This window comes from Dermacentor albipictus, chromosome 5 (assembly GCF_038994185.2).
Source record: "Dermacentor albipictus isolate Rhodes 1998 colony chromosome 5, USDA_Dalb.pri_finalv2, whole genome shotgun sequence".
NCBI lineage: Eukaryota > Metazoa > Arthropoda > Arachnida > Ixodida > Ixodidae > Dermacentor > Dermacentor albipictus.
The window spans coordinates 76753515-76769516 of NC_091825.1; the positions used below are offsets into that span (position 1 = coordinate 76753515).

General features: G+C 47.6%; 1 protein-coding gene across 1 annotated transcript in view; it reads left to right on the plus strand.

Moving 5' to 3' along the window:
• The window catches only part of LOC139060492 (uncharacterized), a 107522-nt gene that overhangs the window by 26628 nt on the left and 64892 nt on the right, over positions 1–16002 (plus strand). The window contains exons 4-7 of the mRNA XM_070539650.1: positions 728–775; positions 4178–4324; positions 6272–6310; positions 7623–7751. Of these exons, the coding sequence (XP_070395751.1) occupies positions 728–775; positions 4178–4324; positions 6272–6310; positions 7623–7751 (363 nt within the window). The remainder of the gene's footprint in view (positions 1–727; positions 776–4177; positions 4325–6271; positions 6311–7622; positions 7752–16002) is intronic.

Here is a 16002-nt window from a genome sequence, read left to right on the forward strand (position 1 = left end):
ATTGCGGCAAACCAATTAATAAAAAAAAGAATAAGAAGAAAAAATTTGACATGCCTGGTAGCAATTAGAAACACAACATTCAAGTATGCAGTGGCATCGCATACCATGCATCATTAAGAAACGATAAACATGGAGTGCAGACCACAGTGGCGCTTTAGTGGTCCAGTGCTGCCGTTTTCAGCCTTCGGTGGTGGCGTAAAAGCAGTTGGTGACAAAAAGATTGGGCAAACAACGCATATGAAGGAAGGTAATTAAATCTAAATCCTCTTTGCACTCGTCGATAATGTACCATAACGGTATCGATCATTATCAGCCTCTCGCGTTACTGAAGCACTACAATTCACCTCTAACAATGGCTAAAATGCCGGTTTTATTTACTCGTCGCACTTGTGATGACCAATATAGGTTTAATAAACACGCGGCTAATTAAACAGTACTGTCTTGAACATTGTCGGAAAGGAAAAAAGTGCAGTCAGATCTACATTTAAAGGGCGCCCGTTGTCGTAAATATAATTAGCTTACCTGCCACAATTCTGCAAGAGTATAGAAGTGGCTGACATCACACACTAAGCCAATATGTATGTATAGGAAAATAACATATAGGCGATCATATATGAGTGCTGTGTTCAATCGCGGAATATGAACTGCGGGCTCCTTGTAGATATGTACCGTACAGCGTGCGTCAAGCATGGGACATCCTTCTAGAATACATGCAATTTTCTTTCAGGTGCGAAGGTGCATAGCGGACAGCGTAATGTTTCCAGACGCCGATGAGGTAAGCCAACGTTTCCAATGAAAGACATATATAAAGAAGGAAAGGCAGGCAGGCTAACCAAGGTGTCGCCCGGTCGGCTGCGCTACACGTAGAGAAACCGAAAGTTCAATGAAAAGGCGCACTTTCTGCTGCTGTCTCATTTAAACGCGGCTTTTCTGTGTCATCTACAACATGAAGACTGCTCAGCACATATTATGTATTCAAGTAAGGGCTTATTACCGACTGCTACATCACGATTGTGAAGAGAATATTGCAGTGGGTTAGCTCGGCTATGCCAGGATATACGCAGCGAAAGCTAAGACACTGCATGGTTAGCCTTGGTTAATCTTGATCGCAAGTCCAGGTTAGTCTGTTTGTCTAGCTATGTTGCGGCGTTCAGCCAGTCGTTCGGCGCGCTGTTCGTCTGTTTCCTGGGCGATTAGTTTCCTGTTCATCTCGTTCCGATGTCGAATCCAGGCCTGCTCCTGCTTTCAAAATTGTCGCCATCCATACAGCCGCCTCAACTGTGGTTGCGGTGCGCGTGAGCTCTCCTTTTCAATCCTCCGACATGTTATGAGGCATGCGGCGCAGCTGGCGAAGCGAGCGGAGGTGAACGCAACGACGAGGAACGCGATGTGACGTCATGTGCCTCCTCGGAACATGGCCACGGCGAAATCGCAAGTTCGCGGCCAGTAAAGCTTTTGCTTTAAAAAATTCACCAACCATCACGATGCTCCCTAATGCGAATTTCGAGTGGAGCTCTACATGTTTTTCCATTTCGCGATATATTGGCTGGCGCAGGCAGCTGTTTCGTGCGGCACGTCGCAAATGGTGCGGTGTGTGGCGTCACTGCCTCGCTAGGCTGGAGATCGCGAAAGGCAGCGCGTAGATGGCGCGCAGGCGCGATTCACAGCAGCCACCGCAGACTGACCTCCCCGACGACGCACTCTACTCTCGTGCCATCTCGTAGGCATCGTTGCCACACTACGCTTTGCATCCCACGCTTTCGCTATGCTCTCCTCCTCCACTTTCCTCCTCGCGTCTTTTGTTCCGCGCTTTGCTCCGCGTTCGCCCTTTCATCCTCCTCTGTGCTCGTTCGCCCGGTTACGAATACGCCGACGCTTGCCGCAGGAACGGGAAGAGCTGCGCTCTACAAACATTCTAGTGGCACGGCTAGGTGCTGAAAGCGGAGTCTCCGTAAATTTGACACATTTACCATGTTCCTATTTGGTGTGGTAGAAACTGTTGTTCTTTGCCTAAACAAGTATGGATGAAGATATAACTTCACGTAGTGGGCTTGCACGCTGATGCTGCATGTCGTATTTAAATGTCATCGCACGATATTCAAAAATGGCTTCATCATTGTTTTTTGTCGCCTGCGACAACAGAATATTCTCAATCAAATTATTGCAAATTTTCTCCGATAGGGCCAGAATATGACTGAACCACTTTCACGAAGTTCCACAGGTGTCTGTCCCATGATTCGGTGGAAGATTTTGCGTAATCGCTTTCAGCAAGGATACCTGCACAAATGCTGGGCCCTGAGATGTGTATTTCGTCGAATCAAACCCTTCCCAAACCCGGCGCCTAACATCGGCGCGCCTCCGATGTCAGGAGCATTTGCGTAACGGCTCTACGGATGGTCGCTATGAATTAAAGACATGAATTCAAGCCTCGTATAAACGAAACCGAATTTTGCAATATCTTCCGTCGAATTAAGTGCTTTGAATTGTCGGACACAAATTTAAGGAGTTGAGAATGCGCTGAACTTCCGAGGAAAAAAAAAGCGAAGTGAGCTTTACGTTTCTTCCAATTTAATAAAATTGAGGGGTGAAATGTAGGTAAAATACCAGAAGAGTGTGGGTATACCCAGATTATTTCGTGTGATTGGCGCTGTATACCCGGTAAGAAGGGTTGCTGCTCCCATGCAGGAACACACGACGTATCCGGCGCCTCGGCATTATAAGTGCGATAAGTGCGCATGGCGGCAAAAATTGTGGATTTTGTAAATCAGAATAAAGATTAGTTATTTGCAATGGTGTTTATTGCATTCTTTTATTTAGCAAGTTCTCGACTTAAAAAAAAATTCCCGTGCTAAACCTTGTTCGCTGTAAAACAACATTTTGGCCACCAGCCTTGCTCTGGTCTACGTATTCACTGCAAAGCTTAACGTGACGCAGCGAAGACGCTCTTACGGGTCAGTCCCGGGGAGATACTGCGGTCACCTGAGAGGCTGTAATAGCTCGATCTTCACGAGCGCCAGAAGCCCCACGTGAGGAGATTTGAGCATGGCGATACTTAAGGGCTTATCCTAGCACGAAGGCACAATCACACAGAGGGCGCACAGGCACACGTCACCGGAGCTTACGTCCCTGGTGATACTTGTGCCCCTGACTTGTTAGCTCGTACGCGATACACTGTGGAAGTTAGGCTCAAGGACACGCCAAGTGGTTGCTTTTCACCGGGACCTCCTATATAAATACATAGAAACGGGGAAATCGTTTATTGCGGAATCCACAGCGTTGAATTTGATTAAGCGCGTTTGCTTTTGAAAGTGAAGCTTAAATTCTGCTAACGGCAAAAAACAGATTTTTTTCTTTTTTATTGGGGGGGGGGGGCTGATAGCTTATTTTGCTCGATGTTTTTATTATCGCCATACTTAAACAAAAACCATAGCATCTAGTTTGAACTCCATAACTCAGCTAGATGACAAACATTATTTCACAATTCTGTACCTGCACTTATAGAAACATCTAAAGCGCACAAGAATAAGGTATTATACATTGCCCCATAATATATTCCTAACTTTTGCATAGGAATTCAGCCAAACCGTCGTAAGCAGCGCAATAATTTCGCGTAATCAGCAAGCTTCCGTATCAAGTTTGTGCTCTTAAGTTCCTCTAACAAATGCAGTTTTTGGCGCAGAGGTACCGATGTGTAAGTTTCGCGCTCCTTTCTTTCTCTTTCTTTCTTTAATTCACTCGCTGGCAATTTTTTTAAAATACTGTCGATTGCATCGAAGCAAATTTTGTCAAAGACACGCTGGTTCTAAATCGAAGTTCCGCTTCCTACCCTCAGCAGAACTTAAAATTTTCTTTTAAAGGCAACGAATTTCATTCAAATTGCTTCTGCGGTTTTCTATTGCGGAAAGTGCTTTATGCTCATTTTTCTCTTCCGCAGTACAGGGTAACCAACCGGTAGATAGCTTCTACTTAACCTCCCTGCCTTTCCTTCGAATTTATCCCTCTTCGGCGTTTCAGGTGTACTTGAATAGAAAAATTGTAATTGTGCCCGAAGTAAAGCTTCCTCTTCAGGCCAATTTAAAGCTCGTAACTTCTTTTTGCGGCTCGATATAAGAAAAGTATTCACATGTACAAAAAAAATCAGGTAATACATTCGGTAGAGGTGCTTCCGCACTTGCAGGAGCAGCTTGACCTGGAGTCAAAGCGTGCGCTGTGCCTCCGCGAGGCGCTGCCAGACACGCCGGAGGCCGACAGGGCCGACGCATTTCGCCGAGCCGCCAAGGAGGCCAACGCCCTCACCAGACGCCACACTGACCTCAGGCAGAAGGTGAGCGTTTGAGAAGGATTGTCTTCAACCACACTTCAGTGTTTGAAAGTGCTTATATCGATGACCTTTGCCGTCTTGAAAAGAATACCGCATTAATCAAGCCAGTGAAATGCGATGACAAGTTAAAGCAGTGATACAGAAGATAAAAAAATACACTCAGTAGCGGTTGGGAATAACGGGCTGTCTTTGTCACTGTTTTTGTGCTCTCTGCTATGAGGAGTGGAAATGTCGTGCTGGTTCAGCACAGCTCCAGACTTTGCAAGACACTGCAGACGTCCATGCGCAATGATGTCGTTGCCGATTCATGAAATACTGTTTTTCCTCGCTTAGGCAATATGCGAATTATCACAACTCTGAGCACCAGCCGCAGAGGCAATTGGACCAAAATGTGTTTTCTGATCGCGTTTCTCATTCAAAAGATGAAAAGGGTTGACTCAGACAACGGATGGTGAGGTTGAAGGTGGCGTAATATCTTCATTCATTCTTGTATATGACAGCTTTGTTACCGTCATTCCAAACAATAAATTTCCGCTGCAGTCTGCACTGCGGTTCCTTGCCAACCCTCACTTTCGCTCCTGACAGAGGCGCGTCTGCAATAATGAACCTTGTCTAGATCTTACTTTGCTATACAACTATAGCTAAAGCCGTCAATTACACTAAGCTACATCACCATGGCTTTCATTATAGACCTTGTATTCATTGCTGTGAAGCCATCTACATGTATATCGTTTCTTCCGTCTGAATTCTCAGTGGTGCACCACAGTTCTGGTCCAGAAAAATGCACCATCTAGCCCAACAACGTGTTTTATTAGGCTGTCATACTGTACCTTTATTTTCGTGCAGACATCGGTGGTTTCAAATGTAGACCTCTTGGGTATTGCCGACAACCGTGTGCGCAAGTTTGATTCCCGCCGCCACCGTGTAGGGTTGACAAGCGGCCGAGCGCAAGGACGCGCGTCAAAGGTTTGTTGGCTGCGCGCAGGGTGTTTACCGCATAACATAGCCCTGCGAAAGCAAGTTTGGTCCCCAGCAACTTGATAGGCGAAATGTGTTGGCATGCTCCCGCGTCTCCCCACGAGGGCATTGTTTACTGCTACAAAGAGAAAGTGCCGACGGGGGGCCTGGCCGCAAGAGCTACAACTTTTTTTCGAATCTTGTGTCATTGCGGATTCCATCAGATAAAGCTACACGAAAATTAAGAGGCGCCGAATGGTGCGATGCATTTGTGTTCGTGCACCATTCCTGCACGCTCGTGATCCACCAAGGTCGAAGTGGCTTCGCAAATTCTCGAGCATTCGGCCACATCATCGGATCAGCTTTGGCGGCAACCGCTGTCCGGCACATCATCCTCGGCTCAACAAAAGGGGCGATTCTTGCCTACGCGGTTTTAGGCGAGTGACTCCGCTCATTAGGACGGCTAGCTCATTAGCGTAAAAAACGCTATGCGCATTTCTTTAAATATCTGGTGAATCAAATTTGTTCTATATTTAAATGTTACAATTACTCTTAAATAAGCACGAACAGTCGGCGCGGCTGTGACGCCGCCGAGTTCACAAGTGGGGTCTTCGCATTGAACACCGTAATGAATTTTGAGCATTAATAAAGCCTTACGGCCGTAATTGTGCGCGCAGGTACACTGCTTTCACATCGGAATGCAGTTGTTGGTAGACATGTAAAATGTCAGTAGCAGCGTTGGAGAAACAGCTAAATATATACAAGCAGGTTGCGGTCTAGGTGACCGACTACCAGAGCCCGCACGTGTCCACTCCTCGCTATGAAGGCTAAAAACCAACGTCGCCTGACGGCAACACAGGGTTGTCGGCATTATGCAAGTCCTTCATTCATTCACCACAACTATCGCAGCTTTCCACACTGCAAGACAATTGCCCGGCCCGGTCAAGATTTGCATAAGAGAGTAAATAACAACTTCGTCTTATTTTGTTCCAGTTGGAAACCTGCATGCACGAATACCTGCTGCACATAGAGGCAAGTGAATACTTCTACAGCTCTTTTTTCATAGAAGGCTTCGGTTTACCAGAGACCATATTTTCGAACATCCTAGTTCACTTTCTGTTCCCTTCGTCCTTCGTCATGTGCGAGGACATGACTCGCACGCCGCAGCGCTGCCGCTATTGCCATAATCGTGCACTAGACGCACCATCATGTGATCAGACACAAAGCAAGTAACACGAAGGGTAATGTTGTCGCCACAGTACCTTAGTAGCTATGGCGCTGCATTACTAAGCACTAGGTCGTGTCCTCGAATCCCCGCCGTGGAGGGCGCATTTTGACGGGAGCGAAATGCGAAAACGCTCGTGTACCTATATTTGTGCACGTAAAACTTCCCTAGGTGGATGGATGGATTAATGGAAAAACATTATTGATGTCTATCGCAACGTGCACTAGCACGTATCGGGCCGCTCCCAGGTCGGGACAGAAAGGCCTATAGCCTCTCCGCCACATCGCGGGCCCGTTCACTGCCCACAGTTGGTCAAAATTAATCTAGGATCCCCTCCAAAACAGTGCGCCCCTTAATCATAAGGTGGTTCTGGCACGTAAAACCCTACATTTCTTTTAATTGTAACGTTACAAAATACGAGCCCTCTTAGACATGTGCAGATAAATTTCGTTTCACCGCCATTATCTCCTTTCCCGCCACGAAACATCAGCTGTGGCGATGGGGCGCCAAATCCGCGACTCATGATAAAAAAAAATGTAAATGAAAGAAACAGCTGTTGAAAGGCGAATTCACACACCGCATCACGTCGGCGGAATTCTCTGCGTGAGCGAGCCTGGCCGGATTCAGCGGCAATGCAGCGCGATCATTTTCAAGCCTTCCAGCCGAGCTGGTCGCAGCTAGAATTGATGCAGCTGAGCATCAGCAGCGGCATTATTTGTCGAAATTGAGGCCACGCGATCCCCTTTCATTGCGTGACTCTGTCGCCAGTCACCATGGCTGGCGTCAGCCTTGATTCACATAGCCCTCATCCACCCCGTCCCGTCAGCGCAACGGCGCCCGTCAGGAGGGAGCGTTTACTAGCCGGTTTACCATCAAAACGGGATGCCAGCGATGTTAATAGCCTCACCCAACGTCGCCGCCGTGCCATTGTTTATTAAGATAAAGCGGCGAAGTAAAAGCTTTGCACTTTCCTGGCAGACGCCTGTGCCGTGACAGTGAAGGTACGGATGACGTCTGTGTGAATCAGGCCTAAGGAAGATAACGGATTCCCGGTAGTTGTATGGCATTCAGTGATCTCTTCCAAGGCTGTGCCACCGCAGAGTCCCTCGTTTTCTGCAGGAACAGCGCGAGTACCGTCAACTCCTACCCGAATGCCAGAGAAAGCTACTCCCCGGACTCGACCCCGAGGAGCTACAGGAGATACTCGACTCGGCGCTCGAAAACGGAAATCTCAGCCTTTACGTTCAGGTAAGCCCTCTGAAATCCTCATTTCAACTTTTAACGCCAGCCGAAATTCTCCCGACTTCGTCGTGAAACTTCGCAACACTATGAAACCATTACACGTGTTATACACGCCCTACCGCATCTCTTGTGGTTTCAGTCAGCGACGACTTGTCTACGTGCACGCGTATTTTTGTTCGATGCGATCACGTCCGTAAATTTCTCCACCCTCCCTACACGAGCCCACACAAAATCCTCCGATGGAGCCCACTTCATGTCACGGCTAGCATAATAGGCCCGGCAAAAGCCACAGCCTTCAATTGCCTCAAACCAACCCAGCTGCGGCATAATCGGCAAGCACACCTATGTAGCTTGTCGCTCACGTGTGTGCGGAAACCTGCCTTCATCGGAATGGAATGGTGGAAGTTTAGCGCGGAGGAGAGTTCGACCACTGACACCTCCGCCGTGGTAGAGCAACGCTTGCAAACTGCAGTTTGTGCACGAGGTTTACCAAAAGCGTTGTAAGCTGTCAATGCAGTGCTATCAGCATCGTTAGAGCGACTGATGGCAGTGCCCATGCATTCGCAATTTAAAAACAATCCACCATCATTTATGCCGATGTGTACGGTTAGATATAGCGACGATCACTTTCGTCGTGTTAACGCCTCAGGCGCATGAACGCGGGTTTTGAAAACAATACTCAGTGCCCTAATGTAGAGGGCTCCTTTCAGGTGACGAGGCTTTGAAAGCACGCACTTCTTTATATCTCAGTAGAACCTATGTCTTACAGTGAATGTCTTCGAGTGAGGGGTGTGGCTTCTTGTGTCCGTATGTGTCTTTCTCCTGTCCTTGTTTACTTTTCTCTTCCCCCCCCCACAAGGTAGGGTAGCAAATCGTAGGCTACTGAGGTTTACCATAGTGCCATTATTTTTTTCCTTCTACGGCTCAAGAAACGCGTGAGAAAGACAAAAAATGCATGCTCTACAAGCCACGTATTTGTATCAGTAGTCAAAGGGCAGCTCCAGAATAGAGGCTCAAGACAGGGCCAATCTAAAACCTGGGATCGCATCATTTGTGATTTAAAAGAAGTATTGTCGTTATTCCTTACATATATCAGCTCTCACACAACCTAAAGAAAGTAGCACACTGTGGAAACACAAGGGCTGTCTTTTCAGCGCCCATGCAAGAAGCTAGGATACCTTTCCTTTGTAAGAAGGCAAATCTGGCAAGAGCGTAGAATGCTGAGTTTGCAAGAAAGCATAAAACAATGTTTTCAGACGGCAGAACATTTGTTATTTACTGCATTCCGATGTACAGCAGAAACAACTATGCTGGCGACACAATTATATGCAATAACGAATGTTTAACAGAACAATCAGCAAGGTTAACGAAGTGCCACATGACTGTTTTTGCGCACTTCAGCCTCAGGTGTGCTGGTACCGCACAATGCTTAATAAGGCTTCTTACTATTATATGAAAATATAAGGTGCAAGAACAACTTTATCAGCTTGATTGTAGTACCTGAACATACCGACCCAGTTAGCAAATTGTGCATAAGGAACAGTCTTAAAATAAGTTGCACCCTTTGTGGTGCATATTTGTCCCAGAACGTAATTATCATCTGCCTTGCTTGTGTTTCCTTACTTGAAAACTAGGCACTTGCTACTTTCCTGTCGAGAATGAATAAAGGGAAAATCAGACATCCACCCGTTCGCAGCGATTGCTACAAAGGATACTGATACGGGTTCCTCGACAGAAAAGCCTCGTAGTTGAAGGAAAATTCGTCCTGGTCCGGGACTCGAACCCGGGACCACCGCCTTTCCGGGGCAGCCGCTCTACCATCTGAGCTAACTAGGCAGGGCGAAGTCGAATTTGTCGAGAGTGCTGTGTCACGTTGATAACGCGCAAGCCGTTGGTCACTTCGAAGTACCGGGCTCGCAGCATTAAAGAAAGGAAATGCGGGTAACACCGATGAAGATTATTGATGTGGGACAAGATATGCCCCAATGGGTGGAAATTTTTTACGAGCGAAGCTGTCAATATCGCCGACTCCAAAATGCTAGACTTTCACACAAGCTCTGATAAAACGATGTGGTAGCATTTGTTTCGTAATGTCTTTCTTTAGCTAGTTTTTATTTGCTTTCGTCAGTTGGCTGCTTACACGTGATCTGTTGTCACGGCGTCATAGAGAGATTTTCACCCTGCAATAAAAGCAAGGTCACATTTGCGCTGTCAGCGATGTAAAGCAAGATATCCAAAACTGTGGAGCTTGGCTACATTGTCAAGCAGGAGAAATGCGAAAAACGCGACACAAGACATACAGGTGCAGGAGGCATATGACAGAGCGCTGTCCTGTGTGTGTGTGTGTGTGTGTGTGTGTGTGTGTGTGTGTGTGTGTGTGTGTGTGTGTGTGTGTGTTGTGTGTGTTGTGTGTGTTGTGTGTGTGTGTGTGTGTGTGTGTGTGTGTGTTGTGTGTGTTGTGTGTGTTGTGTGTGTGTTGTGTGTGTGTGTATGTTTTTTGTGTTCATGTGGCTCAAAGGTTCATGCTCAAAGGTTCACGGGGTGCTTAAGTCACTGCAGTCTCCGGGCGGAGGGGTGGCAAATAAACTCACCTGGCGTGCGCTTAAAAAAGTCATTCCAACCCTACGCAAACTTCCGCAGATCTAGAAATTTTAGGTTTCTTTAGGGAAAAAGGCCGATTTATTTCAATCTATAATAGCAGCAACGTCGATAGACGCAAGCACTTTGTGATAAAGCGTTGTTTTAATCTGATCATCAACACAACACGCCGACATTCAATCCTCGGCTGCTCGCCAACGAAGGTTTTCCTACTACGGAAAGGTGTGCTTTAGGACCTGATCAACACGTTCACTTTGCCGTGTTATAAATGGCTAGTCGAGGACTATTGTGAAAAAGTGGTGGGAAGGCTAAACGCCGGGTCGACCAGTTGCTTGAAGAATAAAGCGAGAGAGAAAGGTTTATTTTGCAGAAGAACAGAGAGGTCGGCCTGAATACCTGCTACCCAGCATTGTGGAAGGGAAACGTGATTTTAAAGAAAAGAGGGAGAGAGGTGCTGTTTATGAGGATGGATATGGTGGGTAGTGAACGTGAACACCAAATACTCATCAACAACGCAAATATATATGACTCTCGTGCAAAAATTTGATTAAAGTTTTTACAAAATCACGCCTGCAAGAATCCGACCAGATCCCAATAGGACCTCTTCAGACAAAGGTTTATTGGTATACTTGAGCAAATGCTGCACCAATGTTTGCACAGAATATCGTGTGCAAATGCACAAGACGGGTTCTGTTGTTGCGGGTACCTGGCACTACTCGCAGTCCGGACTGTCTGCGCGGCAAGTAAGGTGTAGGTATCGCCGAGTGAATGTCACGCCTAGTCGAAACCTGTGAAGCAAGCTCGCATCACTCCTTTTGGGTGGTATTTTCACTAGTATGTTTGGGTCGAATACGTGAAGGCGTCCATGACGGGGAGTCGGCAGTGCCCAGTACGTTCTAGTGTTTTTGTACAATATTGTATACCCTGGAGCATTACTGTCCGGTTGAGAAAACGGGATGGACACTTGCGTGGTATTATTGTGGGCCATCTTTGCCTCTTCATCGCACAGGTCATTTCCATATAGGCCACAGTGCCCTGGAATCTATCGAAACGCTATATAGGATGGCAAATTCTCAGAGCGATTAGGTGTGGCCTTCACGCAGCGCTACCTACATCTCATCAGCCATGCGGACAGTCCCAATTGTGACGAATGCGGTATTCCTGAGACGATAGAACACCCGCGATTTGATGTAGAGAAAATCGCTAACAGATATCACGTCAAAATTTGCCGTTGGACCATTAACTGATAAGGTTCTGTTTGGGCCTTCGCCTGATCCTCATCATCAGCCTGCTAGTCTGAAGGCTCTCAACAAATTTTTCTATGAGAGCGGACTGGACAAGAGACTTTGAAGAACCTTGGAGCGTGCAAGATTCTCACCACTATCTTTATCCTCATAATCAACGTCCTCTCTATTCTTTCTACACCCTTTCTCCTTCCCCCAAGGCCGAGTAGCACGTCAGAACATTGATTCAGGTCGACACCTCAGCTTTTCTATCATAACTGCCTCTTTCTCTCAAGGCGGAGTTGTGTAGTTCCACCACACCTATAGCAATGAGATAATAACGGCCTCGTTTAAGGACAGAATTAAACGCTTGCCGCGCTGGTTCTGAGTCACGAAATACAGTCCTTACTTTAGGCGGGTGATTCGATATAAAATGGACTGCTTCACGGATGGCTAAATCTGCAGGCGTTGGCGCAGTTTGGCCGTCGAGTCGAAATCATTTACGAATTCTCAAATACGGAATTACGAATGCCCCTGTAGAATAGTCTGAGACACGTATGCGTCAGTATACAGGGTGCTGCATGCAAATTAAACCAGATATTTCAAAAATGGGTTCAACCGCAGCTCGGTGACACCAATGCCTAACGGTTTGCCGTCATGTGGTGCTTCTTAATATATTTTTGTTATATACCACTTAATTAGTTAATTAACCGATATCAATTTCAACTCAAATTATATCAAACATTTAATATACACTTTACGGCCAAGTGCATTTTGTTACGTTGTAGAGGGGGTTCACAAACGAACGGTCGAATTTTCTGTGGCATGCTGCATGGTGATATTTTTTCGGCATATAAAGGAAGCCTTTAAAATTTGAAAAAAAGTCGCAGTTTCGCCCGAAAAGCAAAGAATCGATTGTGATAGCAAATAAGTAGACAGCGATACGAAGCAAGGATAATAGTGTTATCGGCTGTATAAACTTATAAACACTCGCTTACTAACTAAATTAACAAGCACTGTGTCACGCGCGCACAAGCAATCATGAACGCATCTCACTCGATGACCGCGCAAACTCGCTGTCCAAACGCTGTAGTAAGGAAGCGCGGTAGCAGCAACGAGCGAATTGACCATCGTGCTGCCTCTCGCTTCAACACGTACCAAGTGGAGAAAACACAGTGCAGGCAAAGCTATAAGGACTCGGTGCACTCTGTCCCTTTCCCAGATCGCTTTCAAGGCAGGGCCTGCGCGGCCACTCCATACGCAGCAGCCGCCATATTAGAATGCCCTCCACACCCGGTGCCTTGCATGCGACGGAAGACGGCATGCTTTCTCCCCACTTTTCTTCCCTGCACGTGCAATATTGAGCTGCCATGGTCAGCTCGCCCTTGCATGCTTTCACTCCCACCTACAGCATACGGCGCGCGAGGATGGTGTTATCGCCTTTGGACTTTATACGGAACAGCACGGAGAGGTCGACGGCAACAACGACGACAACGGCAGATATGCGCCTGGAGTGTCCAAATAATTGTTATCGCAGCAAAAAACCGCGTGACTGTACTAATGCGCTATCGTATTGCTGCGCTCTCAACCGCGCGTCGAGTGAAATAACCGTTCGCGTGTGCCGTGACGAAGTGAGCGGCCGTGGCTCCAAGCATTAAATTCGCAGTGCATCAGCACCTTCCACGGCGGCACATGGAAAGGCCGGGTCGCCGTCTTTTATAAGCGAACGAGAAACTCACGCATTTTTTTTTTCTTTTTTTTTCGGCACTGCTGAGCGCGCTGCAATACGATAGCGCCTTAGCCCAGTCACGTTGTTGTTGTTGTTCTCGTTGTTGTTGTTGTTGTTTTCATATTTCGCGGGCTTTTCCTAAACGCCGAAAAAAATCACCATGCAGCATGTACGTTGCCATGAAAATTGGATCGGTTTTTTCGGTTCAGTTCTTTCAGATCCGTTCTTTCGGTTCTTTCGTTGCGACGTAACGAAACGCACTTTATCCTAAAGTGAACATTAAAATTTTGCATAATTGAACTCACGAGTAGTTAATGAACTAATTAAGAGGACTATACAAATACTCTAAGGAGCGCCACATGCCGGCAAATAATATGTCGCTGCCTTCATTCAGCTGTGGTTAACCACTTTTTTTTAAACCTCTGGTTCTAGTTACATGAAAACATTCTGTACAGTATGTGCTTAGAAGCGACATATCCGTAGAAATATGGGATAGGGCAAATTGCCTAAAACCACACGAGGGCGTGCGGGACTTCTTTAGTAACTCCCAGAATAGAGAGGTGCGCCACAGGCCTTGATATGCTGGTAAACGCTCGCTACGTTGACGGGAGCAGAAGCTGATGGATTGAGAAAAAGAGCTTTCTGGACGGGAAATGGGAATCGTCAAAAGCGGATGACGTTCGTAGCGGCTCAACTGTCGAAGATGCACACTTAGACGTTTGCAAGAGTGGTAAACGTCTATTGGGCAGACGCGTGCTTCAGCAATCGTGCCCTTGGTGGAGGTGCAGCGTGGCAGTCGTAGACATATGCGCAATGCTGGAGCTCGTAAGCTCTCCAGTATACGTAGGCAAGAAGGACGAATGTTTGTCACGATCGGTAAGCTTTATTGTAGGTAGCCTGCGAAAAGTGCCTCATATAATTGGAGCAATGATCGCTCTAATGGGCCCCATTTCATTCCTGCCACGTATCTAAGCATGTGTACCAACCTGTTTAGCTTAGACTTGAGCATGTTAACGTGGTTAGACTAGGACAAGTTTAGCTCAATGACACCTGAAAAGCTGTGATGCACTACAAATGGCATTACGTATGGGTGTGGCATCAACTGCAATCCCCCGCAGGGGCGTCTGCGTAAGCAGGCGTTTGGTGTGTTGCGCCACCACGTACCCGAGCACACGAGGGTTGGACCCTCCCGCGTGTAGCCGTGCGCGGCTTAGCCGTGTCTGGGGAAAGGGGGATCCTGGGGGTTGAGCCGATGCTGGGTGTTTGGACCTTTAAGGCCCCCCGGCGGAGGCAACACACCCCTTTGGCCTCTGCTTCACATAGACGGCACCTCCAGACTGACCCACCTGGAGGACATCGGCAGTCGCCTTTTCCTGTCTCTCCCTCCTCAAATCTTCGTCTTTATCTCTCACTTTTTGACCTTTCCTGTCTCCTTCTCTCTTCTTTTTACTTCCTTTCTCCTGGCGGCAAGGGTTAACCCTGTGTGGCTATCCAACCTTGGGTACACCATATTCGGTTATAGTGACGGCGTACGACTGGCGTCGTGCAGACTTGTATGCAAGCTCTGCCGCGTCCCCTCGTTGGGCTCCGTGGTGGGCGGTCGGCGCTGTTGCCGAACATATACAATTTTTCATGGAAACTTCTTTCCCTTCCCTTGCTGATCGCCCTCAGAAACGAGGGCGCACCGAAGATGTCTTCAAGTTTTTTGGACGTCAAATCCAGAATTTTCCCCGCTTTCACGTTATTCATGCTGAAAAGCTAAACAAAGTAGCCCGAAACATTTCACCATTCCTTGTTTCAAAATCCCTGACTGATGCTTTTGGTCCAGGTTACAAGGTGTCGAGGATGGCAAGCGGCGACCTCCTCTTGGAGCTCCGCGATCTAAAACAATACGAGAAACTACCGCAACTAGTGTCATTTGGCGAGACCCCCATAACAGTAACCCCACACCGTACAATGAACACCACCCGTGGTGTTGTGTCAGATGATGATTTACTTGAGCTGACTGAAGCGGAACTCCTGGAGGGCTTCAGCGAACAAAATGTGATCAACGTCAGAAGAATAAAGATGAGGCGGGATGGTAAAGAGATTCAGACGAGGCACCTAATAATTACTTTTGGATCAATTATCTTGCCCTAGTCAATCGAGGCCGGGTACATCAAGCTCCCTGTTAGGCCTTACGTGCCCAATCCACTCCGATGTTTCAAATGTCAGCGCTTCGGCCACAGCTCGCAGAGCTGCCGCGGCCGCCAAACTTGTGCTAAATGCAGTGCCACAGAACACACCACTGAAACTTGTGAGAACGCTCTCCACTGTGTAAACTGTGATGGGGAGCACGCCGCGTAGTCGCGGTCGTGCCCATCCTGGAAGAAGGAAAAAGAAATTGTAACCATAAAAGTAAAAGATAATATATCGTTCAAAGAGGCACGAAGGCGGGTAGCATACCTGCCAAAGAAAAGCTTTGCCGAAGTGGCGCGTCAGGGGGCAGCGTCACAACGGCCTCCGGTGGCTGTCCGACCCACAAGCAGTGAGTCGGCAGTCACGCCATCTGCCCCCGCGCCGGTTGCAGCTAGCGCTGCTCCGTCTACCCAGCAGACGGGGCCACCGACCCCGAAGGTGAGCGCAGCCGATGCTGCCCCACTCTCCCCGGCCCCTTCCAGCGCTGGCAACAGCCGGCGCAGCCAAATTCCTCAGGGAGCCCCATCGA